The sequence below is a fragment of the Parambassis ranga genome, chromosome 22 (assembly GCF_900634625.1).
Source record: "Parambassis ranga chromosome 22, fParRan2.1, whole genome shotgun sequence".
Lineage (NCBI taxonomy): Eukaryota > Metazoa > Chordata > Actinopteri > Ambassidae > Parambassis > Parambassis ranga.
Genome location: NC_041042.1, coordinates 3,648,836 through 3,675,645, shown reverse-complemented (window position 1 = coordinate 3,675,645; position 26,810 = coordinate 3,648,836). Strand labels below are relative to the sequence as shown.

At 41.1% G+C, this 26,810-nt stretch overlaps 1 protein-coding gene across 2 annotated transcripts in view; it reads right to left on the bottom strand.

The window, feature by feature from the left end:
- Positions 1-26,430, bottom strand: part of LOC114427919 (SAM and SH3 domain-containing protein 1-like) — a 36,614-nt gene extending 10,184 nt beyond the window's left edge. For both annotated transcript variants that reach the window (XM_028396156.1, XM_028396157.1), the window contains exon 1: positions 25,946-26,430. In XM_028396156.1, coding sequence (XP_028251957.1) covers positions 25,946-26,413 — 468 coding nt within the window. In that variant the 5' untranslated portion in view covers positions 26,414-26,430. The remainder of the gene's footprint in view (positions 1-25,945) is intronic.
- Positions 26,431-26,810: the final 380 nt, after the last annotated feature.

The following is a 26,810-nucleotide window of genomic DNA, read 5'->3' as shown; positions in this document are numbered from 1 at the left end:
TACCTTATAGCTACAGATGTGATCTTGTGTGTCACCCTAATTGATTAAGTCTGTAAAAATGAGCTGAAATGTATATTTGTCTTTATCAGGCTAATAAAGGGCAAACACACTGTATTGCACTGATGAGTAGCAGACCAACAGCCTTTTGAATCCCCTGGGAATGTTTCCATTTTGCCTGCACTGTAGAGTGCATTTGCAGCATTGTATTGCTTTCTTGAGCTGCACAGAATTGTGCCTACATAGTTTCCAGTATTCATGTTAAGCCACTTGGTGCATGAAAACATGTCATGCAGCTATAATAGTCAAGTGAGACTTATTTAAAAACCAGATCTATACAAGAATATTTTTTTAATACAGCAGGATTACAGGTCAGCATGTAGGAGGATAACTCGTCATCACAACTAGTCATGAGTTGACTAGACAGACAAACACAAGCTGTGTGTCAGTAATAACCACCCAGTGTGATCATAAACAGTTTCATGCGTTATTATTATTATGCTTCACCCATGCTGTTGCCTGAACGTATGCAAATGTGGTTGCTGAAAACAGTCCCGTGCACTGAAAAGTAGTACTGTAGGCTCACTTGTCTCAGCTCATGATAGACCGTGACTGGCTCAACTGTCCAGAAAATAGGCCCATTCATTTGGTAAATGACATGCCCCCGGGGCGAATATGGCCCTGAAAATCTGGCTGCTTTTCATATAGTCGAGCAACAAGGCTGAGAAGCTCTGCACTGTGCCTGGCTGCAGTCGCTCTTCTGCCTCCGACTGCCACCGATCCACATAAACAGTCCATTGTAACACTGCCACATGATGTTACAGCGCCCTGAGAGATTATTAGATATGGTGTTTACATCCCTGTTACACATGAACGTAAACGCAGCTAAATCATATAGAAGAACAAAGCGATTCAAATAAACACTCAAGGCTGAGGATTCTTGCAAAAATAAGAGTTCTGCGAAAGTATTCCAGTGTGCCACAAATTTGTCCTAGAATTAACAGTGTCTGAGCCAAAACTGCAGCATGAGACATCAACCACAGAGGCTTGAAAAGAAGAGTGTGGTGTCACATTTCTCAGGCAAAGAGCATCTCATAGGCAGACAAAAGATCCACGTGCCCTCGGGGCTCAGAGTGTCTAATGAGTGTTTTTACACTTCCTCTGTCCTGCCTAACCCATTTAGGCAACCAGAGCAGGGTCACAAATAATTTAATTTATCCTGAGGGTCAGATGATACTTGTAGGTCTTCAGAAATCAGTGTGAGAAGATGAGTGGGCACAAAAAAAAAATGAGATGAGTGACTAGAATCTGTGTTTTAGAAAACATTACATCTGGACAGATGTGGCAAAGCAACATTTTCTGCCCAATGAGACAGTTTATAAGCAAAATCACCAAAAAAAAGTTCCTATCCTGTCTGATGTGCTCACTTTAAAGACATTTTCTATTAAAATCTTGTAAAAAAATACTTTAAATCAAATGTCACTGTAGGTTTTTAAGCTTATATGATAAACATAATGACAACTGGAGATGTCCTAGAGAGGGTAGCTCTAGTAATGTTTCATCATTTATTTATACTGTGTGAAAATCAACACAAATTCCAGAGTAAGATCAAATAAAAGCAACATGTCTTTGGAGACAAGCCTTTTAAAAAAAAAAAAAATTTCCCCCAATTAATCTATTGAGAGCTACCAGCTCTAACCAAAGGACCACATTCCAGTGCAAACATAAAAATACACTCACCACAAACACGCATCTGACTGCCAACAACAGCTCTCCAGTAGCTGCCTCTCTAGTTCCACCACAGTTCTGTAAGTGAGAGGCTCCGTTTTTGAAACTTAACTGAGTGGAGGAGGACAATACATCCTGAAGTAAAAAGGGGAGGGGAGAGGGGGAGGCCAGCACGCATAAATTAGCAGAGTTTGGTTGAGTTTAAAGAGGAGGAGGAGGAGGAGGTTTGGGGAGTCGCAACCACATATGACGCTGGTGCTGCAGGGTGGGGCGCTGTGCTTTCTCCAGCTGTGGCCCACAGGGACTGGCTGACTCACATGTTCAAATAAACCACCACCTCTCAGTGTATGAAAGTGTGTCTGCATGTTTATGTCTGGAGCAGAGTGTTTTCATAAGAAATGCTGCATATGGGTCAGTTGTGCCTTTTTTTCCTGATATCTAAAATATATGCTGGCAATAATGAACAGAAGACTACACTCAAGAAGACATGCACAGTTGAGCTAACTCTATCTTATCATCCATAGTCTTATTTATTAACCACCTGACACAAAAGAAGCAAATAAATACTCTTAGATAGAAACAGGCCAACAGTATGTAATCCGAATGAATGTCTGGATGGTGGCTGCACTTCTGCTTCCTGTACCAGCAGGTGGCAGCAAATAGTAACGCTTCAACAACACCTTCCAGTTGCTTAGTGAATGCATGAGGGCAGAGGGAGCAATATTAATGAGTTAAAAAGTTAAATTGGCCACAAAGCAGCAGTGATGTGATTTTCATCCTCTGCTTACTGCACATAAACAGTTTTGTATTTACATAACCTTAGGGTTTAAAGTATCAGGGCAGTGACCTCATTTGCTTGTGTCTGTGAGATTAAGTGTGGGGAAATTACCAACAGCATCTTTGTCTAATCGTGACCCTTGTGCCAGTAATCTTTAATAACTGACCACTGACTCCAAGGCAGCAGCCGCAGCAGCAGCAGGAGGCAACAATACCAGGGTCAGATTTGTGGCAGGGGGGCAGCAGATTATGCTGAGCTGCAGATGGATGGTGGAGATGGTGGAGGGCTACGTTCGATGTGTGGTGCCAAAGGGCCGAGGAAGATCAAGCTCAGAAAGGGCAGTTTTCTGCCTGGTTACACAGTGGCGGGCTGCTCGTCACGTCGGTGCACAGAAGAAGCCGGAGATGTGCCAACCTGGAGCGCTCATCTGAGCTCGGATCCCCGAGGAGATCACTCTATGTGCTCAAGAGAGCAAGAGACATATTCATCTGTCTGTATCTAGTTCTTAGGCAAATCCTCACATGACACCGATTACTGTTGCGTGCTACAATGGAATTAATGTTTACTGTGATACCTGGAATCTAAGGATGTTGCCCTAGCAGCAGAGATGGGTGATATTAAAATCTACACTTCACTTTAAGAATTCTTCTCCACTGCCTCCAAGAAAGCTGGAGGGTAAAAAACTGATTAAGTGCATTTTATAGTACTAAAGATACAAGTGATGATATGTATTATAACCAGTGGTGGAGGAAGTACTGAAGCTTGGTACTTAAGTAAAAGTACAATTACCCAGCAAAATATATACTCAAGTAAAAGTAGAAGTGCTACATCAACAATCCTACTTAAGTAAAAGTCTTAAGTACTTAATTTTAAATGTATTAAAAGTAAAAGTACTCACGCACTGAATATATATTATTGATTTCCATTGCAAAGGATCTGAACAGGTTAAAATAATCAAACAAATCATCTTAAATTTAAAATTGACAATGTGTAGTTTTAATTTAAATTTTCAGTACATAAATCTTTGAAATGTACCCAGAAGCAGCTGTGGACAGGTCAGTGTGTCATGAGGCAGGCTGTGGGCATCAAGTGAACAGAGAGGCTGCTGATAACAGGCATTCAGCATGTTTACTGTGTCAGTGTTCCTGCTGTAGATTCATGTTATGATTCATGTTAATCAGACATTAATGGATGGACCTGTGTTAGCAGACAGCAGCTAACTAGTTAGCTAACTGAGCCAGAGCACCGGCATCATGACTGAGGCTCATTACAGAAACACAGCTGGCAGCGTGACACCACCTCCATGCAGAGTCTGACCTCACATCAGTCCAGCACTGTGTTCATCACATGGAACAAGGAACTACAGACACTGTAGAAATGTAGTGGAGGAGAAAGTACAGGTAACAGCTGCAACATGTAATAGAGTAAAAGTATAAAGTATGCACTATTATTTCTACTTAAGTATAAATACATAAAAAATTACTTAAGTACAAGTACTAAGTACAAGTACTTAGTTACATTCCACCACTGATTATAACTGCTGCTATTCCAAAAGCACCCAAGGGCCTGGTCTGAATCAACCCCCCCAAAGACACAAAAGGAGGATCAGTGGAACGGCTGAGTGGATTTTGACAAGTCCCAAATGAGGGTTTGATGAGAAGGGTCGCACAGTGACATGTATGCTGTCAGTCACAGGCACACAGATGGCATAGAGAATACCTGCTTGTGTTTGAACTGCCTTAGTGAGGTCTGCAGCTCAGAGCTCTGCTCCCACTTTTTCATCCTGTCTGTCACTGAGCAAACGTCTGTCACCGCTGACAGAGACAAACCACTGGCTTCACTGCTGAGGAAATATCTCATTCTCAGTCTCATCCTAAAGTGACAGACACATGCAGGCTGATTTTCCATATCCACACAAATAAAAGTAGAATTTGTGGATTATTATTATGAATTAAAAAAAAAATGCAATCACACACTGTTCCAAAAAGCAGATTAAAAACAGCATTGTTGTCTTCTGGCATGAAAGGAAAAGTATAAAGATTATGCCACCAGGAGAGACAGGGTCAGGGATCCAGATTAAAAAAAAAAAAAAAAAAAAAAGAACGTGAGTGAAACTCCAAAGAGGATTAAAAGGGCAGACAGGAGGCACGGAGCAAACCTTTTGTCCACAGCCCTAAATCTTGCAAATCTGATGGGGATTTTATACATTAGCTGCAAACAGGGTAGATTTAGATATAGGATACTATAGTCTCAAAAACCTCTGAGCTATATGTGTGGAAATATAAGCATAGAAGGAAACCCTGCCTGTATCACCTCTCCCTTCCTGTATGCCAGTGTGTTTGTGTAGATTGTTCCCATTCAGGTTTAATTCAGTGGTGCTAAAAACAAATACAGAGAGCTCCCCCTTAATATTCAACACCATTGACACTAGAATCTCCATGTGTATCCCTCTTTTCTGAAAGGCTCCATGAGCGGCCTGGGGGTTTGTTGTGGAGCAGCCTGTGGATTGTTCATATTTCCCGGACCGTGTTTAATTCAGAGGTGCTGAAATCACTTCATCTGCCCCTCACCCCCAGAGCTCTGGTAATTACCCTTGTGTGACTGTGTCTCCCTTGAGACGCATACGCTGCCAGCTTCGCAGTGTCTCGGGCTGTATTATCAGCGCGGCAGCTCTGCTCGATCCTTCACAAGACCACAACATCCACTGATCCTCCGGTGAGACGCAGCGCAGGAGTCAAGGGCAGCTGTCAATCATGAAATGTAAGATCATGGGGGCCCCAGAATGAGGTCATTCTACACAGTGAGGAAAAACAAAGTGAATTGATCCAATCAGGAAGAAAAATATCCTCTGGACGTTTCTCTTTTTGAAATATTTCATGGGAAAAACGTGCAGAGGGGGTAAAAATTCACTAGACTTGAAAAACAGAAACAATTTAGATGAGGAATCAAGAAGGATGAGACCTATGACCTAAGAGGCGACAAATGTAATGTTAAAATAAAAGCTGAAAATAATTGTGGAGACTCCCAGATATTATCACTTTGACTGCCCTTTGTCAGCCTTATCAATAATGTCAGGCTTTGTTGGCGTTCACTCAGGCAGAAGCATTAAAAAGCCACTTACTGTGGTGTGTGTGTGCCAGAAATAGCATATTTAGTCTCTTTTAGGTTGCTAACAATGCATTTTCCTTACTTTTGTTTAGCATTTTAAATAAAAACAGTGTCGGTTAACATTAAGTTTCTGTCCTGTGGAGGCCAACAAAGTCATCAAACGTAGAAAACAGGAGTTGTAGAAGGTCGACTCCTCAGGCTTTTAGCACCAAGACTTGAAACTGGGTAGTGTGAAAATAATACTACTTTGCCCTTTTTCTAAGCTGTTGTTAACACGTTCCTGACAACACTTTCTCTTATTGTCTAGTCAGAGCTGGTATTTCTACTAGACTTGCCAGTTGGTTGCCCCCCCCCCCCCCTCTGGGAGATCCATTTCTCAGAACTGCACCTTCACACCGTGATGATGAACTTCAAATGTTCAAAAGGCAGCTCGCACTGATTGCACATGTCCCTTTGAACAACTGCGACGTCCCAACAGAGCTGCTGACAACGACTCCTGTCCAACTCAATTTTCCTCCTCTTCTAAACCCTTTGATGCTCAGTCTCTTCCTCTGTCATTCCAGGGACATCCACCTTACAGCACCACATTCGTTAATGGATGCTAACCGCAGTTAGGCAAGCATGCGCTGACATCATGAGAATTGCATGAGGATCTATACTGAGCTTATAAACCAGGTAGGAAGTACTTCAACATACACGGGAGGTCTTGCTTGGACAACACATCTTAGCTCTCAATTGATTTGGTAGAAGAAAACAACAACAAGAACACTGACCCTGTGATTGCATTTATACATAATCATGAATTGGAATTCCAGCCAATTTGCTGTTTTCAGATTGTAGCAGCCTCATTATAAATCAATGTTTGTGTGTTGTGCACAATTTTCCATTTAAAGTGATGCCACTGCAGTTTTAGGAGCAAATAAAAGAACCCTTTATTTTATTGTTCTACTACAAATTCTATTTATTTTTAATCATTACTATAGTAATATAAGTGTTATAGTCCTGCAGCTCTGGGGCTCCATTTAGAAAATCTGGGCAGCCATGTTGTAAAACTATCATATACATTTTAATAATGCAAAATGCTTAAAGTGTATTAAGCCAAGCATAAAGAATTAAAGGAATAAAAAATTCAATAATCAAATTCATGCATTATGAATGAATTTCCTTCCAGCTGGCTCTATAATTCACACAATACAATGAAAGGTCTTTCCAAATAGACACAACAAATAAGACTTCCACCTTAAACATGATACAATAACGGAAAGGATTGCACCTTTAGTTCTGCTAATTATAGTATCAATTTTGAACACTTATCCTCATTCTCCCTGCTTCTATCTTCTCCTTATTTATACCATTTTCACCCCTATTTTCTCCCCTTCGTTTTCCATAGGCCTCATGTACTTTCTACATTATTTCTCCTGCCACTTTGGACTACAGTCAGATGCCTCATTTTGCCTCAGGATGCATGAAAAGAGGCATCTTGCTCATATTCTCAGAGGCTCTAAATTAAGACTACGAATATTGGATATTGAACTTGGGTAATAAAAATAGAGAATGTATATGCACGTCTACTCCAGAGGTGAAATAAAGGCCATGGCGAGCCGAGGAAAGCAGAAGTACCTACGGTAATCTGTGCTCACAAAGAAGTGGTAGTTAAAACAATTGATGCTGCTATGTGCTGTTTTCTTATCATGTGAATAAATTTAAGTGGATGGATGCCAAAAAATAAATAAATAAATACATTTTGTTAACTAACTAATGGCTGCAGCTCCAGGAGGTAGAGCTTCAAAAAAACAAAGCTGTTTCCGAAATACAACCATATTGTAAATTTTGCTGTGTTGCTGACAAAAGCCTCGTTTAAAACGCACACTCAGCTGCGAGCCTTTGATCCTTCCAGCCGCATTTGGCAGTGTAATTATGTGTGGAGAGATCTAAATGACCCTGGTGGTTGAGTCAGTTTGTTTACTACTGAAACTGGCTTGCACAGGGCTGCTCATACAAGCATAATGTATTATCATACTCCCAACTGAAACAGACACATCACTGGATGGAGACTAATTTAACCCTGGAACACGAATCAACAAAACAAAACAACTTAGCTGTGTTTTTATCATGTGTGTGTGTATATATATTTTATAAAAATATATATTTTACAGGAAGATCACCTGCCAAGTTTGGCCTAAGCATAGGTCATGGGGGTAATTTTTTATTTGCTCTGTCCATCCTGCAGGCCTTGCAGATACAATACCTGTCGTACAGCTTCCTGTCATTCCTCACAGAAATGCACATTCTGCATTTCTTTGTAGCTTCCCCAACATCGCTATCACCAGAACACCCATATCCTCTGTTTTTTTTAATGTTCACTTTGAACAAACAGGCACAGAGTTAATTTAAACCAACGGTCGTCAGAAGTATCAAGAGGTTGTACATTTTCCACAGACACAGAGGGAATCAAGCTGTGCTTAAAACATAATAGTCACAACATGGAGCCATTTTATCTGTTCAAACATAAGCGCGGGTGCAAGGATAGCAGCTTCCAGCTTGATCAGAAAGTGGAGAAAAAGTTCAGTTTCCTGTGCACATTTTCTCTCCTCCAGTCACTGATCGGTTTCAGAAGCAGCTCAGTAGAAGGGCTGGTTAATTATTGGTTTAACTCAGCCAAAGCGAGGCATGATGCCAGGAAAACCAGCCAAAACATCTCAAAACCTCCAGCTAGGACAGACACAAATGACTGGAGGTATGAATGAGCAGCTGTTTGAGCTGTTGGCACGTTGTCAATTCTGCTACAAAACAAGCTCTTATTATAGTTTAAATTAGTAAATGTTATAATGTTAGTACAAAAAATGTAATGGTTCCTTTAAGAGTCAAGGTATTTTTGTGATTTTTGCTGTTCTCAGACAGTTATGTCACCCATTTTGACACAAATGACATCCAAAGTGGTCAAAAGATTTGACTCCTTTCTGCAGAGCTCAGAGTGCCAGACTCTCAAAATATGTCTGTGAAACATGTGCGACACTGACACAGATGCCAGATTTGCCAGTGAAGCAGAAAATAACTCTGTATGTCGCAGTGCACTCTGTCCACTGGGCATCATTAACTCATACACTGAAGGTGAGTACCACAGATGTCGTTCAGATGTTGACCATACACAGTGAAACAGATTTAATCAGCTGAACAGTCAGTGAGTGTCACAGAGGGAGCCCAGAATCCCAGGCACTGTGCTGCAAATATAAAGGGATTCACAGTGGAAGCTGAGCTGCCATTGTTTGAGTGTAATTGTATATTGATGGACATAATAAAAGTCAAACCTAATTACTGTCGCAGAGCTGCATGAAAATTGTACGAGGACATGCACTGGAACAATCGTCATTAGTGGCATTAGCCCAAAAGCTGTGCTGTGAGGGAAATCAGGGTAAAAGGGTCAAGATTAAGATGCAGTCTGGTGATCAGGAAATGGCCAAAAAAATAATGGAAAACGGCTGAGATAGCTGCCAAATTTCCACTCAGCTATTTGCTATTGCTATCTTATCAAATCAGTAAAGACGTCAATCCTTGAAATCTATTTTTGTTATAGTTTTTTATAATTAGCACACACTTCCATCTTCAGGAAGTGGAGTTTTTTTCTAAACCCCCGTCAAAAACCTGAAAAAAGGTCTGGTTTCAACCAAGCGGCAACCTTCGGGGCTCAAAGTGGAAGCCCATGCGGAAGTGTCAAAACTTGTAATTCACGCCGCAACTGCTGGGGGCTGGCTCCAAAAGCGAGTAATTTCCCATAGACTCCCATGTTAAAATGGCCGACTTCACAGCAGAAAAAAACATGTTTACAGCCTGGTACAAAAAACCACTCTGGTCTCAGATGATAGGTTCTCTTCTAGTGTCAATTGTAGGGGGGGTGAATTTTTTTTACAACTCACTCGTTTCAATTGTATTCTGACTTAAAATTACGCCTAATTATGGGCGTTGCCGCTTGAGTGACAGACAGTTGACATATCACAACGTGAGTTTCCTGCTTCCACGATCGCCCGCCCCTCTAAACCCCGCTCGTGCTCCCCCTTTTTGTCCATATTTGGAGTTTTGGCGGACGTGACGCTGCCAACATGGCGGCGGTCATCAACGTCCTGGAACCTCCCACCGAGCCTCAGAACGGCTCTTCAGAAACAAACGGGTGACGTCACGGAAGCTCTGTCCATAGTTTTTACTGTCAATGGTTTCAACAAAATATTTTTCCTTTGGACACACAGGAAGGAAAACCAAAATGATGTTCCTTCTAGGCAGGTAGCCTGTCAGCACAGATGTACTGAAGTCCTTCAGGTGTAATCACATGGAAAAAAAGAGAAGAGAAGAGAAGAGACATGTCCCACTTTTAAAGGGCAAAAACAGGCAATAGAGGTCAGACTAAAAACAATACAATACCTACTACTTATTGCATTGAGGTGACGTTTCCATGTGTTCTGTAAGCCAGCCCCAAACTTCACATTTTGCGCTCTGCGATTATCTTATTGATTGATCAATTCAAAGTATTATCACCCAGCTGAGGTGACATGCTGTCTTTGCTTTAACTGAAGTATGTATGATGTTCACTGCAAATAAATCAATGCATGTATGTGGAGACAAATCATACATGTGTCATTGTACAGAGCTAATGAGACAATAGATGACCTCAGTCACGTTTCTCATATTAGACATTACTGGTCACCACAGAGGCCATTACTGTCTAATAGGCATCAGAGAAAACCTGCCTGGACGATGGACACCATTAATCGTATAACCTTGACAAATACATCAGGACAAGGCAGGAAAAGGCACACAGTTGAAATTCTACAGGATCTGAAGACACAAATCAAGACTCAAAATCATGAATGAACAGCTGTGTTTTAAGATCTGAGAGCGTAAACACTCATCAGGTCTCAACTATCATCACAGGCACTCATTAAAGAAAGTCAGCAAGTCGAGACGCCCAGTAAACAAACAAAAAGTAAAGCCATGCCAAAAGCCAAGAAGCTATCTTTCACTTTAGAAATTTACATCCATGGTTGAACATGGGTGGGTCTGTCTGTGCCTCATGTCATCCATGTAAAATGTCTTGCACTTTGAATCATTTTTTTCTGCTTGCATGACTCCAGGGAGGAACCCTAAAAAGCTGAGAGCTAAATGTCAGTGACTCTACCCTCACCCTTGTTTACTCTGCCGCAAATGCTTTTTACAAGCCGATGCGTGCGGTCGGTCTTGTATCTGTTTCATTAAAACTTGAAGTAAGTTCAAAACGTCAAAGTTTTACTAGGACACTGAGTGATAAATGTTCACAGTCCACAGACTGATGTGTTCAGACACAAACACATTAACATGAAACACACAATGATAAATATTCAAGACAGTGGATTTGAGCCACGAACATGCAGCCTGCCTGTCTGTCTGTCTCCAGGCAAACACTGGCACAAGCAAGATGCCTTCGAGGAACGGCTGCAAATGCATCCGAGGAATGGATTGAGCTGTGATGCATGCTGTCAAAACTACTTTTTTGTTAGTAATGTTTTACTCTTTTAGTAAATTGTTGAGCAAACTGAGACAACTCCTATTGTGAGAATGGACCGAAAAACATTCTGGTGCGATGAGTCACATTTTGTTCTGAACTGAATCTCATGGAGAAAAATCATCTATGTTGACAGCTGTCAAATCTAAAGCTAAACTTACAAAATAAACAAATATAAAAATGGGTGGCAGTGCCTCTCATTCTGTCCTGCTCCCCTAATTTGAATTTTATGTATTTTTTTTTACACAGTCAGTGAAAGCAGCACTTTCCTCCAAATATACTGCCCCTTTCTAGCTGGATAAACAGGATAAATCCCCATCCAGCTGCTCCACCAAAGGAGATTAAAACAACTAATTTATTTGGCAACAAACTCCGCTAATCTGTCTTTAAACATATTGTTTAATAAAGTTAATGAATTCCCTGTATTCAGCATCCACAGTTCCACAAATCAAGGAAACATTCCACCGTCATGTAGAGGACGATATGTTTACCTTCATCCACAAAACAACCTTTTCACTGAACTTAAAATTTAAATGCCAACAAAAGCTTGGCATGCTTCATAACAGTGACATAATAACTGTATGACATTTAAGAAACTTTCTTCCAGATGTAAACTGTCATCATGAATAACAGTCAAACAGAGGTACGCAGCAGGCCCCAAAAAAAAGACCCTAATGAGTCAGGTCTCTGTTTCAAATGTATTATTTTAATATGCATTAGATGCCTTGCTGTGGGGGTCCTCAGCAGTGAATCACCCAGACTAGGATCCACCAGACATGAGGCCAGAGGTCCTGTTGAGAGTGTGCCGGCCTCATTGTGCCATATGGAATTTTTTTTAGTTTGTCTGCACTAATCTTAGTGAAAGCCACGGGTACATCAACATCAACATGCCAAGTTCTAAAACCTGCTACTGCAAAGGTGAACCCCGGGCTTTAGTATCACAGCTGTCACCTCTGGGAGGATGAGTATGGGAGCCTGCAGCGGACTGGCCAGCAAGACATGCCGGGGTGAGTCATGAATGCAATAGCTAATGGGCCTCCTGTCAGTCTGCCAAATCAGACTCCATAAGGTACCGAACCAACACTCAGACACTCCGCCCACGGGCAGTCATTGAGCTAATGACTACACCCAAATGCACTGCTGAAAACAGAGCCCTCAAAGAAAATTCCTTCAGTCTTGACTCTTTGAACAGTTTGTGCAGTTTGGCACATTGTGTATTTATAGCACGGCGGCTGACCCAAATAGCTGTATGATCACAATTACTTCTCACAAGGCTTATTCAAATCCTTCCACTTCTTTCCATACGTTAGAGGTTGGGCAGAGGGTAGGATGGATTTAACCTGCTTTGACAGTCTTTCTTGATAATCACATTTGAATGGCTTCCTTTTTAGGTGATTTATCATTCAAATGTGGGGGATGATCCTGTGCGCTACTCAAACACACTTCACAAATACCATCCACCACTCCTGTTGTATTGAGGTAACGAAAGGCGCTTCAGTGTTCGTCATACTGCACTGCAGCAGTGAGGCGCCTCATGCCTTAACTATTAGAGCATAAAGAAAGCCAGATACTGTACATGAATACAAAGTCTGCTCATATATGACATTATCAGATCACACATTAAGGTTAGTCACTTCAATCGCACTGCAGCTTCAGCACATATGCTCTGTGACGTACAACCACACACAATTCCTAACACACACAATACACAGACTGAACCCTGCAGTTCGTACAGTGAAGCATCCTGAACCGAAATTCGATTTAAGCATAAAATAACATAAGCGAATGCTTGAATGTACTCATGGTCTCTGCACTGCTGCACTCCAGAATATTAAAATAACACAGTAATGTTTGTTTTGTTTTGTTTTTTTGGTTGACAACATAAAAGCAGAATTAATCTCATATTTAATTATATTTTGCAGAATTAATCCTTCAAAGCAATGTGAGGTTCAGTCCTGATGATGGTTGCTTGTAAACATAGGACCAGTGTTTGACTGCCAACCTGTGTCCCGCTGGGCTGAGCTTCCAGGGAAGCCACAGAAGGTGGGGGTGGGATTAAAATGCGAGTTATAAAAACGCAGGTGTGTGTGTTGCTTTTTAAGGTAGCAAATGAGGCATCAACAGAAAAAAAAGCAGCAGTTCAGCCAGAGTTAAGAAGACGTTAACCTCACTGTTTAAGCTTCCCAAAGGATATTGTAATTTTCATGAATAAAAACAGCTAAATTCTAAATTGTGTAGTCTTGAATGTGTCTTGTTTTGCCAGTAAAAAGGGCAATAATCATATAAATGCTAATGTGACTAAACACGTAGGATCATGGCCTGGCTCATACCAATTACAGCATGAATAATTAAAATAGCTGTTCGTCCTTTCGAAGGCATTGTATTCCAATAAATAATTATACAGGAAGTCATTATAAACAGCTATTACTGCAGTGCAATCAATTAGGTTTAACAGAGCCTATAATGAATAATTATATCTACCAGGAAATCTATGCAAATTATAATAATAGGCCAAAATCAAATTTCCAGCAGATCTGAGCTACAATTAGAAAAACAGAATGAGATTACAGTAAATGTTCCACAGGGAATCCTCTAATCAAATGGCGATTGATTGAATCAAGCCACTTAATTCCTCCCTCCCCCTGAACATTACAGCTATAGCAAAATGGAAGTAAACATAAAAAGATTTTAATCAGAACTGTTGTCTATTATTATTCAACAAATTGCTCTAATAAATGAAGGAACCTCTTTGCCTTCCCAGACAAACACATTTGGCAGGTGTACTTCCAAAGACAAATGGAGAGGTGGTCTGGATCAACTGAGTAAACTACCACAAGTAAAGATGCAACTGACCTGCTCCCAACGGGAAAGGTTTTGTATGTGCACTGCATAACTTGAGCACTCTTTAAGCAGGAAAAAGCTCACTGACCAGCTTCAACCTTCAAAACCCACACATGCTGTATAATATCTCTATGTTGGCAGGGGGAGGCAGAGGATTTACCCAAGCTACCATTATTTTGGCACACTTGAGTGCTGTCTATTATGGATCGGTTCTACTGTAATACATCTCATTTAACATTTCACTAAGCCACTTGGCACTAACACCAGAGGATGTTTAAAACGTCCACAGCCTGCTGCTGCCCAGCAGCCGCGCAGTTCCTTCCTTAATTGACGTACAAATCCAACATAAAACTTCTGTGGAATTTGGAGGAATCAACACACGATGTCACACTAAGGGGCTAACAGCTGAAAATAATCCAAACACAGACCCGAAACACTGCAGATGACTAAAGCCCAACCTCTGCGTTTCAGTTTTATGCAGTTTATCACAGTAGTCTTAACACAGACATGTGTGGTGTACTTCCAGTCCAGTTTCTTGATGACTTTTGTGATTTATTGGTCTGAAATTTGTGAGTATTTTAACTTAAACGTGCAGTAAGAAGGTATCACAATAACTATAGATTACATTTTATATTGACTATTACTTACTGGGCTGCCCTGACAACTGCTAGGTAACGAGTAAGTTATAAAAAAATGTCAACCTCATACAGTCACTACATGGTACTGATCAATAGAGACCAGAACTGTTTGAGAACCAGGCTGTTGGACATTTTAACATGGGAGTCTATGGGGATTGACCTCAACCTCTGGAGTCAGCCCCTAGAGGTTGTGGTGTGAACTGCAATTTTTCCAAAAAGTTGCCACTTGTTTCCATCACTAACAAATAAAGGATAAGACGCCCATAAAAACCCACCTGGAGGCCAAAGGATGTACACACTTCCGCAGCCATGATGTAAACATATCTAACATACAGGTTTTAACTCCAGAATTGTAATCTGCTCTGACAGTTGGTAAACCCCCAACATGTGCAGACATACACACACGCAGATTAAAGATTAAGCATGTAAACAGCAACAACCCTCTCAACAAAGGCTTTACAATAAACAGTGATACAGCAGACTCCAAGAAAAGACCAACACTGCCACAACTAAACTAGCAGCAGGAAAAATGAAGACATCACCAATTTTGCTGGTTGACAAAAAATGGTATAGAGGAAACTAAACCAAAATCTTCAGAGGCAACCTGCATGCAGAAGTGTGCTAAACAGATATAAAAAGTAACAATCAATATTTAACAACAGGCATTAGGCTACGTCTTATGGGCACATGCCTGTTTGCACAGAGTGCAGCAATTTGGTTTGCCCCGATTCTTTCAGTTGATAACACAACACCCACTCTAATGGTTTCAAACGTTTTTTTAACAGTGCTATCACTTTCTCCCAGCCTCCGAAGGAAAACCTAAAGGAAACTTCAGAGTTGTACAGAAACACATGATCTTCTGTCACTGCCATCTACGTTCCCAGGAGGTGCAGCCAGCTGCTCCTCAGAAGCTTTTTAAAGGGGAACAGGTTTTAACACAGGAAAACATTACTATCCATTTCTGAAAGAGTTCCCACATGTACTCAGGTAAGCTGTAAAAGATATTCAGCTAAAAAAAACACTTTCAGGGAAGCAAACTTCTGTTAGAGGTAGGGTAGGAGATTTCAATCTGATGCACTTTTTGTTAAATTAGTGTAACTTCTCTTTACAATCCGATAGCAACCAATTATTAGTTCGGCAGTTTCGCATTAAAACGAAGAATATGAATCATCTGTGGAAGCTATAAAACGCTAAAAACATCAGCCAATCCTCCGGGTGGACCCTGCGCGGAGTATTGGCTGGTTGTCACTCTCTTCCTGCTCTGCGCGCACCACAGAGGTACGTGCATGATGGCCGAAGTCACAGACCGCAGCTCGTCTTCAGGTGATGCGCGTCCATGTGATTGGGAGGCGTGGCTTCGGGGTGAGCTCCGAGAGAAAGGGGCGTGTGTTTACTTTGGAAATCTGGCTGACTCTCACTGAGTTTTCAAAATCTCCTACCCTACCTTTAAGGTCCAAGAAACACAATATTTAATTTACCTGTAACAAACGGAATGTTTATCGTTTCCTAACATTTTTATTTATTGCCAGAGTACGGGCAGCAGCATTGGATGACTTCCATTAGGAGCCCGGGGTTCGAGTCCCCCTGACACAGCAAACTGTTTTGTTTTGTTTCACTGTAAAGTTTGCTTTAGCATTAAAAAATATTGGTTAAGGATGGAGATTAAAAATAGGGTCATGGGTTAGGTAAAGATGAATTTGTAACGTTAAACATATTTATGGAGGAAAACCATTTCCTTCTGCGGTCGCCATTTAAAGTTACCATCCCGATTCCCTCATGAACATGCAGCTGGAGAAACATTACATTTTTCTGTTAAGGCTGCCAAGGAAGGCCAGATGAGCTACATTGACACAGAAGTTACACAAAAACAAGTGACTGTTGTTGTGGCATTGTCTGGTACTTCAATCTAGTGGGGTGTTGGAAAGATTATGACATTACATAGCTGTTAGCATGGCTTATTTATATGGTCTTACAGGGACTTTTTTGCATGCATTCATTCCGGTAACTTGCTGGAATGTGAAATAAAAGTTATTTTTCTTGGCAGATATATGTGATTAATGACCCTGGATTGTATAGGAATAGTATCATATGCCACCTAAAAGCTTTATTTGAGGCAGATCATGAATTTTTCTGCTCTCAGTAAGACCTGACTTAAACATTAAAGCACTCAGGTTGATGGATATCACTTGAAACTCCTACTTCCAGAATATTAAGGGTTTTATTTTTTCAGGCTCAAGTTTCCAGCTGTAGGTCTGTACAGAGAAGATACAGCACACAAGTGATCACTTTCAACCAACATACATTTTAGCATATTGTTTTAGCATATGTCTTTATCACAGTATATATGAGCAATGAAAAATCCTGTGACACACTTAAACTAAAATAACCCAGTAAGACTAAAAGAAGGAGGCTAATATGTGAAACAAACAGAAATGCACTATAGCCGCTCCATTTCACTTGGACCGCTTGGAGTGTATACATTATGTATGCTGACAGTGTGACATTAGGCACATTAAATATTCTCAGGAAAGCAAATGCAAGATAATGAGGGTGAATTCAAAGTGCACGTCCTCTTAATTTCACATGGCAGTGAGTACTTGAGAACATATTCTATGCAAATGCATCACAGGGATAGCAGCTCAGCTTACAGTTTGTTGTGGTTGAATTAATGCAATAGTGTGAGTTGAGCTGTCATTTGAAATTCATAAAGGAGGAGGGTCTAAGCTGCTGTATGAAGAGGAAGAGGGGCGGAAAGTGGGTCATAATCTGAAGCTACAAGATTCACTGCACTATAGGAATGTGATCCTAGGCTTGTTGGCTATATAAATGCCCACAGCCTCTCTCAAAGGTCAAGAACAATGCATTGTTATATATATAAAATGGCAAGTTCACTTGCATGGACAGACCTTAACCCTGATCCAAGGAATACTACACAGCTGGATGGAAGCCAAGCTGTGGACTCCTGTGCTGTAGACTACCAGTGCATGGAGGCAGCAGCAAGTCTGCTACAGCACACTGCCAGTCACTGGATAAACAACAAGAACTGATGTGACATACAGTATGTTCCTGCTGTCCTTTACACTGCAGGATTTACACCACAGGGAAAAAAAAAAGATGCACTTGAGAAACTCACTCTCATCTATCTTGGTATGAAACTTAGCAGATCAAATTGTACCTTTAAGGCTGTGGCAGCATGGCTGGACACCATAAAAAAACCCAAACAACAGACAAAAGATCAACCCTGGCTTGATAAATAAATGTCATGTCACAGCACACTGCACAGCCTATAACAGTGGCATCAGTGTAATCCTTTTGCCCTAGAGGCTAAGTCACTAATGGACCAAAACATCAAGCAGATGGATTAGAAGTCTGATCATTTCTAAAGGCAATAAAAGTCAAAACACAATTATTCTATTGACAATAGCAGCAATGAGCAGAAAGGAAGTCACTACTTAATAGACTGAAACTGAAGTTTCTGTTTCAGTTGGTCAAACGCATGTTTGTTGTGTCTTTGTTTTATTCCTTGTTACCCCAGATAACACACAGTTTTTGACTTATGGATGTCCCCAAAGAAGCACAGCTGCATGGAGTCTGGCATTAACATTTAATGCAAAGCAGAAAGTCTGAAAAAAAAGTATGTCAGTGCTGGACTCCATTGTATGTCTCACTATTGTTGTAGCCCTTCTGAAACAAAATGAGTCTGGTCAGTTTCTAGTAGCAGGCAGGTAATCCGACTAACCCTCTTCTGTCTACTGTAGTGGCTGGCAGACATTTGCTGACCTGCTAAATGAGACTGGACTTAATTTTAAAGGTGACAGCCAAACATCTGCAGAGATTTGACATGTATACCTGCATGTCTTCCTTTTTTTTTAATCCCCTTTTTGCATTTTGAATGAGCCATGGGCAACCTCTGTGTGAAGGAAATGGAAAAAAAAGGGGAATGGAAAATTTATCAGATTTAGACAGACAGCCCACACTGCTGGGACACCCGAATAGTTCTGTCTCTTCAAATTGTTCACCCTTACATCACAGGCGAGGTTGTTAAGAATTGTCTTTTTGTCCCCACCCTACACAAACCTTCTTATCTTATTTTTTTGTGGGGAACTATTTTAAATAAACTGATCTGGTACGAGATGTGACAGAGATAAGTCAAAATGTAAACCCTAACAGCTGTACACTGTATTAAAGGGCAGCACAACACTGAAGATTAATGTAAATAAAATAAATACCAACCTATAACCTCCCATTCGTTCACTGCCTTCATGTGAAAAAAGTACAGTAGCCTTTGCATGTCCTTTGTTGTTATAATCCCTAATGCATTAAGTCACACGGAGTCACAATATTAACATGTGCCATGTGGAATTAGCACTAATGTATCAAGAGACTGAGCATGTACACAAACTTTAAGCTGCACATACACATGACCTATATTTCAAAAAGAAATGCAGGACTAATAGAGTGTAATATCTCGAATGTAAAGTCCCTTCTCAGTGTTGGATTATTGCCGTTAGCCTGAGGGTGTGTAGACATTTCACTGAGGTTAGTTTAATGAATCTTGATAAAACATTTAGAAACATTACTGCACAAGTAGATTTTATTAAAATAAAAAGCCGTTTAGCCTTTAACTGATATAAATGACATAAAACCTTTCCAGTGTGCTAGTACATTACATCAAATCATGCAAAATGCAAAACATGCAGCATAAATAAATAACATTAAAGACATTTAACTGCATTAGCTTAACAGTTGCCTCCATCTGATGGGGGAGAGGACCTTTTCACCCACCAACAAAATGACTTAGAGTACTTGCTAACCACACTGAAATGGCCCATCATACACATGCAGTAAAAATAGCCCACCAGAGAGCGTGGTTAGACCTTTGAAATGGAACAAGATCAAGGTCACTGTGCAGACCTCCGACAGCCTGGTGGTGATGCAACACTTAGAGACAGAAGGGTTAGATGCCGAGGGAGATGTTACACATATAATTCACATGAACAAAGTGCACGAATGTCAAGTCAATTGAAGGGCGCGTTTTAGCTGTTTGGAAGTTAATTGTCACATACATTTTTATGATATTTAAGCCGTTTGATGTGCTTTCTTATCTCACCACAAAGTTTATAAGACTGAAAACCCACAAATACAGAATAATATCGCTGCTTTACATTAAATTGCGCACTAAAAACTCAATTTTATTTAAAAATCACAGAACCTGGACCCATTTTTTTATTTATTTGTTTGGATCTGAACTACTTTGTTATCACACCATTGTTGCAGAATGATACTCACTGCAGATTGGTGCAGCGATCGAGCCTGGAGCCTTGAGTCTGGTGGCCTTGAAGAGACTTATTTGGATACGAAAAGGCTCTCTGATCACAAGATAATGTGGTGATGATACTATCAAAAAACATTAAAAAAAACTTACATTTAAATATATGATATGATATATGTAACATCACAGAAACTGTGGCCCGAACAAGTTGCAGTTCCTCAAGTGGCCACTTGAGGCTACAGGCTACTCTCTTTTATAACAAGAGAATTTCAGCGCTGAGCTGCAGCATTTGCTCAGACTTAAACTTCCTCTCTTACTTCAGCCACCATGTGTCAGGGGCTTTCTCTGCCACAGAGTGATTTAAATTCCGAGAACACCATGTAGTTTCAAAGAGCTATTTAGAATAGTAATACAATAGCTGAAGCAACTGAGGAGTGTTTCAAAAAGCATGGGGTGCTTAAGGGAAATGTTTACACAAAATCCCTTCCTGAGCTTACTAAGCCTTCAAATGGCGTGTTAGTCGACATAAACATAAGTGTGTGATGCACTTCTCTAGGATTCTCTGAGCCCCACCAGATGCTCTCCTGAATAATTTCTATGTAAAGGCGGCACAAAAGCAGTGAGCCATTTAAAGGAAATTAACTGTATAGGTGGATATAAACAGGTCAAGTGACCCTGGACATGTTTAATCTTAAATTCACAAATATAGGTCAGTGCTTATGCCCTGCTTTACACAGCAGTTTACATTATACATAGGGCTGTATTCCCAGTGTGAACAGCATCTCTGATATCTCTCAGCTGTGATATAATGTGAAGGTACAGTGACAGCTGTTCATGTGCTGTTTTGTTACCCATAAATGTGGCATCTTCAGGGGGAGGGGAACCACACGAGGGACAAGCTGGACAGGAATTTAATGAATGTCTAACTATAAACGACAAACGTGATCACGGCATGTTAAGCTCTTGAGTGCTCTGTGCGATGCTGTTCAAAAACACCCCACCCACCAACTACCACAGCCACTGCCCCACCCCTGCAGCACCATCGGAGCAATAATCCAGCGGCATTCATCATCGCCCAGCGGTTTTACCTAATCTATACTGACATAACATGAATAAAGGGCCATAAGTAGGACTTCCCTGCAGAACACCACATGTTAAGCAGGAAGAGCAGCGGTAGCTGAAAGAGGACAAGCTAACGGAGCATCACACTGCTACATGACTAGATTGTTTATTGATGCACCATGAGATATGTGTGTATTCTGAACTCATAATCCCACAATCTGAATGACTTTTTTTTTGCCACACCAAGTATAATTTTCTACAGTGTTTAATCCGAGATTAAGCATCTTTATTTATCCTTTGATCTGTCAAATGACAGAGAGGCTCAACAGTCTGATATCACCTGGTGGGTATAAAGGCTCCAAAATACTCCACATGGAGGTGGATGGTGGCTGGTGACCTCACCTTCATTTTTACTTTAGGTTAGGTGTGAAAAGTTTGTCAACATAGAACACATTTTACAAGTCCACCAATGAGGAACAAGCTTCGCCACCATTTTTATGGCTACCACAGTGAAGAGTCCCGCCCCAAACCACACATTTGACATCGTCAGGCCACAGTAGAAAAAACAATTATGACTAGAACACTTTAGTCATGGAAGATGGATTGTAACTTATGAGTTATTCTATCCATTGATCACATAAGAGTGTTTTCTGAGCACAGCCACATGAGTACTTACACTCAAAGACAGTTAATGTTCACCTTACTCTATGTACGAATAAAACTTTGCACCTGAATCTAAGAAAGAAGCTCTCAAATTCAAACCCAGCACTGCGAATATTAGTGCTGTGACTCGATGCCACCCAAGTGAGTCTGAGGTAAACAGCCATTAAACTACGGGGCCCCTTCTGTCATTAGTTTATCAATCCTTTCTGCTCCAATTAATGTTACACTGTGTCTGTTCACAGTAAAATGTGTGCTGGTGTTTTAAAACCAGCTTCCTTCAATAAAAACAGTCCTATTCAGTCTCCACGTTGTAGGCACAAAGGCGGAGACAGCTGTCAGCTGCTGCAGATCTTGTATTCTGCCAGGTTCTATTCAGAATGTCTTTTCTTCCGTCAGCAAGGAGCCTGCTGGTTGTTGCTTGTCCTCTCCTCCAATCCTTTGGCAAAGCTACACAGGGAAATCTTCTGAACAGCTAACATTTGTTCACCATTCTGGGGGACGCTTTTCAATCAAGGAGGCCTTCTGGGGTGCTGAAGCTATAAAGGAGAATCCTTCCAAACAAGGCTCAGGCGAGATGAATAATGTGATGTATTCATTGCTGACGAATGACAAAGCTAATAATTTGGGGCACAGCTAGTGTAGAAGTGTCTTAATCATGTTGTTGGAGGCTTATTTTACATAAGGCTAAATTTTCTTTGTTGTCCACAGAGGATCAGTCTTATAGAGCACATACAACAAAGTGGGTATCATCATTAATTGCAGTCATATTTTGTTTTGATTTATTGTAGTGCAGAGACATATCTTCCGCTAAAAAACACTTAAATGCATTGTGTACTACGTATGCATTGTTTGCCCTTGCGTTAAATACAGTAGAACACTTGTCACTGCAGCTAGTGTTTAGGTCATTTACAGCTCAACCAGCTTTAATTGCATTACTTTCCCGCCTCTCAAAGTCACAAATATGTCCTATGGGCCTGTGAGAACCAGTCATGCATGCATAACCCACATAAAAGTACACTGCTCATCAGTGGGAATTGATTGTACTACTACAGAGGCACTGTGGGATTACAGATCAAACCAGTGCAGAGAGAGCAGGACAGGACAGGACACAGCCTACAGTGACACAATCATTTTCAAGGTAACAAATAAGCATCTGTGTCCTCACTGACCTCCATGTTAAAATATCCAAATGTATATAAGTTATTTCACAGTTCTTTAAGCATCAAAACTACTTGTTTAGGTTTGGCCATAGCTCATTGTTTGGGTTAAATTTTACATTACCACTATAGGCAAGTCATTTTATGGTATTTAAGCAAATAAGATGAGAAAATATATCAATAAACTCTAAACAATTATGTACACAATAATCAAAATGTAATATTTGACTGCAAATCAAAGTAGTGGCATTATTTTAATTTTATACAGACAAATGGTTCAGCTCTGTGCACAATTAAGTGCAGATGTATTGCTAGAGGAGCCAGACATATCCCAAAGCTGCTGTATGCTATTCCTGGTGAGAAAGTGGGCCGTACTGTCCTACATACCTGCCTTCTGCAACTGTTTAACGGTCCAAAGCTCATGAACCCGAAAGACCAAACTGCTCCAAAATGCATTTCACATAAAGCCAATCTGTTCCTCACTTAAGCTGAGACTTAGGTTCACACAGTAAATTAGTGAAATGCCTTTAAAACCGAGGAGGGTCAAATTTAATGAGCAAAAGAACGGTTGGCTCATAACTTAAACTGAAACACTGCAGCACCATGACATAACGCTCCCATGTTAACAACACAGAGGAGGCCAGAGAAGCTGAAGTGAACATAAATCATTTGTTAGTGATGGCCATTTGCACTTTTTTTTAAGGCTACATGACTGGACCGTACTATTGTTACTACTCCATTCACTGCAGTAAAATATTTTTAATACGTTTTCCCAGTGAGTGAACTTCCAACCCCAGTATGACCGTGCCAGCTGCGGAGGAGTTACTGCTTTTAAGTTAAGTAAACAAAAAAATGTAACTTCTCTCTGAATCTAACTGTGCCTGTATTGGCTGTAACCCAGAAAAAAGGGTCAGAAGTGAATCACAAAGTGCCTTTGCACTTAGTAGTTTGTAAGCTCTGAATCTTTTATGAGCTGCATGTGCTTGGAGCTGTGAAACAGGCCAGAACCACCGAGTTCTGTAGGTCTACTGCAACTGTATTTAAAGCTTATGGCACCATTTATGGGTAAAATAATCTTCTCCAGATAGATTTTCATTACTTGAATAAATGACAGCACACTAATCATTCCACTCCAAGCATCCTCTGATTTGTTGTGATACAAAAACCATTTTAATTAAACTGTAAAACTGCACCTGGCTCCCTCAGAACCCCTTCATTCATTACTGATGAGCAGCATTTTAAACTTGTAACTGCTGAGGAAAAGACACAACCAAGTATGATTGTGCATTGAACAGCAGCAAAGTCTCTTGGCTGACAACACAAGCTGTGTCTGAAAGTGTTAAGATATTCTGAGGTGGTGTCCAACAGTGCCGCTTCGCTGGGGATTCATTCTGACAGGCTGTCACAATACAGCTAAAACAGATTCCTGTAACCAGTGCACTGTGTATTGACTAATGGTAAACATCAGCTTTCTGTGATATAATCAAATCTAGAACACGCCACTTCTTCCTTGGAACAACTATCCTCTGCAATTACATTAACTTAACAGTCGACAAGAGACAGGACAGTTGTCTGGGACAGAGAAGCTCTCCACAAATAAATAGACACAGTAAATCTATCATACAGAGTAAACATCTGTCATCAAGCCAGACTGATCCATTGTCAGAGGCTTTTTAACCTTTGCTTATATGTTAACTGTGGGCAAGCTTATGCCAAGCTGTTAACCAATGCTACTGTTAGACTGCCAGAAAAAGAAAGGAAGCAGTTCGCCACCTTACTACCTGCACACTGTATGTCTAATTCTACAATAGTTAACTTGCAAGCATTTCTTTCTATAGGTAACCAACAGTTGGCGCTTGCCAGCAGCCAAGGCAGGCATCTGCTTTGGGGCTCCAGGCCAGTTGGAGGGCCCAGAGGACCAACAAACTTTAACTACAGCAGTTTACAAAAAAAAGTTCACAGTGACATTAAAGAAACCTCCCTACACGGCCCTCGCCTGTGGCCTGACTCCACTTATAAGGCCCCGTTCACACTGGAGAAAGTCATTCCAGCTAGAGTAGGATTGAGCCCAGACAGCCTTTAAGCTGGATGCGTTCAGACCTATTTTCAAATCTGGCTAGCACACAGTTGTGTCCGCACTCAATCCGGCTTCATCCAGCGTGTTTGCTGTTCTCCAAACCACTAGGTGGCGCCTCATAACATGGCTAGCCGGATTCGCTAGCCACATTCACACCTGAGCCACATTTGAGCCAATCCTGCTAGATCCACCTCTCGAGGGTGGATCTAGCCGGCTTGAAATCAAACTGGATTCAGCCGGATTGGAGGTGTTCACACTCGGAAAAAAAACACATCTGGATTGATCTGGATGCGGCCAAATCCTGCTTAAGCCACATTTTTTTCCCCAGTGTGAACAGGGCCTTATTTGCAGTTTTACAAACACGTACTTTTAAAGCCAAAGAAAATGATTATTTATATCATAATGGTCATGGACCCCAACAGACTTTGCCTACAGCAACCTGTACTTTATCAATAAGCCAATGGTTGGGCCAATGTTGCCGCACGTTGGGCACACCTTCATATTTCATCCAACCATCCATCTTCTGAACCAGCTTTGTCCTGTAGTACAGGGTCACAGGGGCCTGAAGCCTTTCGCAGCGATCTACAGGCAAAGAGGCGGAGAACAGCCTGGAGAGGTCGCCAGTCCACCTTCGTATCTCAATACAAGAGTATTTCTACGACATTTTCCTTTCACATATTTGAAGAAAGTATATCCAAGTTAAGAGTTTTATCTCTTGCTTTTGTAGTCATTGTGTATTTCTCAATCCTCTATCAATTGAAGCACTTTTACTTTTAAACTACTTTTCTTTTTGTGTCTATTTAACACAATGCAATGAAGCACGGATGATTCTGCAAATCCGCCAAACACCCACTCACTCAGTTCAGTTAGATTTAATTCACCAAGCCCTTGTATAAAAATGTTTTGATTTAATTAACACTGCAGCAAATCTCTGTAGCCCTTCGCCAGAGACACCAACACGTCCTCACGTCAGCACCATCAAAGACATTTGTCACACCCTCCGTCACATACAAAGCATATTAAATTCCATGAGACATCTCTTGAAGATGTCCAGTGTCAACTTGCTGCATGAGAGGAAGTAAGAGGCGTCCTACCTTGTGCGTGTAAGGTGCTTGTCCCAGGTTGATGCCATCTTTTGCGAGTTTATCCCTTATCAGGACCTTGAGCTTCAGCTTGGGATAAGTCACAAAGTCGTTACAATCTGTGAATCTCAGGTTATGGTTTCCGGGACAGGAGGGCTGGTGTACTCCTGTGATCTGTCTCTGCGCCCTCAAAGTCTCCCAGTCACCCATCGAAGCATTCAAAGGTTCTAAGGTGAAGTAGTATCCAGGTGATTTCTTTCTGTCTTCCTCTTTCAGTGCCTGCACGGCTGTCAGCAGCCTTTGTCTGTGGAACTGGATACGGACACCGATGGCATCCAGGTCCGGTTCTCCAATTTGTTTGCAGACTTCCAAGTCATCATACCCATTGTCAATAAAAGACTCCACATACTGTGACAGGTGGAGCTTCGTCAGCCACTGGAGGACGAGATTCGGCCCTTGGCTCATCTTAAGACTGGTCATAAGGATGTTTACCTTAAGTGCACATCATCATCTTCATCTCCATCCACACTGCTGTGCTGAGGCAGCCCTGCACCGTGGTCCCAGCTTTGATCCAGACTCAGTCCTAATGAGACACATCTATTAGTGGTGGGGATAAATAACAAAGCAGGTGCATACTTACAGCAGAAAAATACAGTTAGCTTCAGATTATAAGGAGTCCTGGCTGGTGTTTAAGTTCTTCAGAGCAAAAAACAACAAAAACAAGTCCAGACTGTAAACACACTCCACCTGTGACTCCTCTTACAGGCGGCTAACTTCAGCAAAAGGTCAAATCTGCTCCATAAGGACGCTTCGGATGTTTTTAAACCAGTGAGCCAGACTTTTGAACACAAAGCTAGTAAACTACTTCACGTCGCCC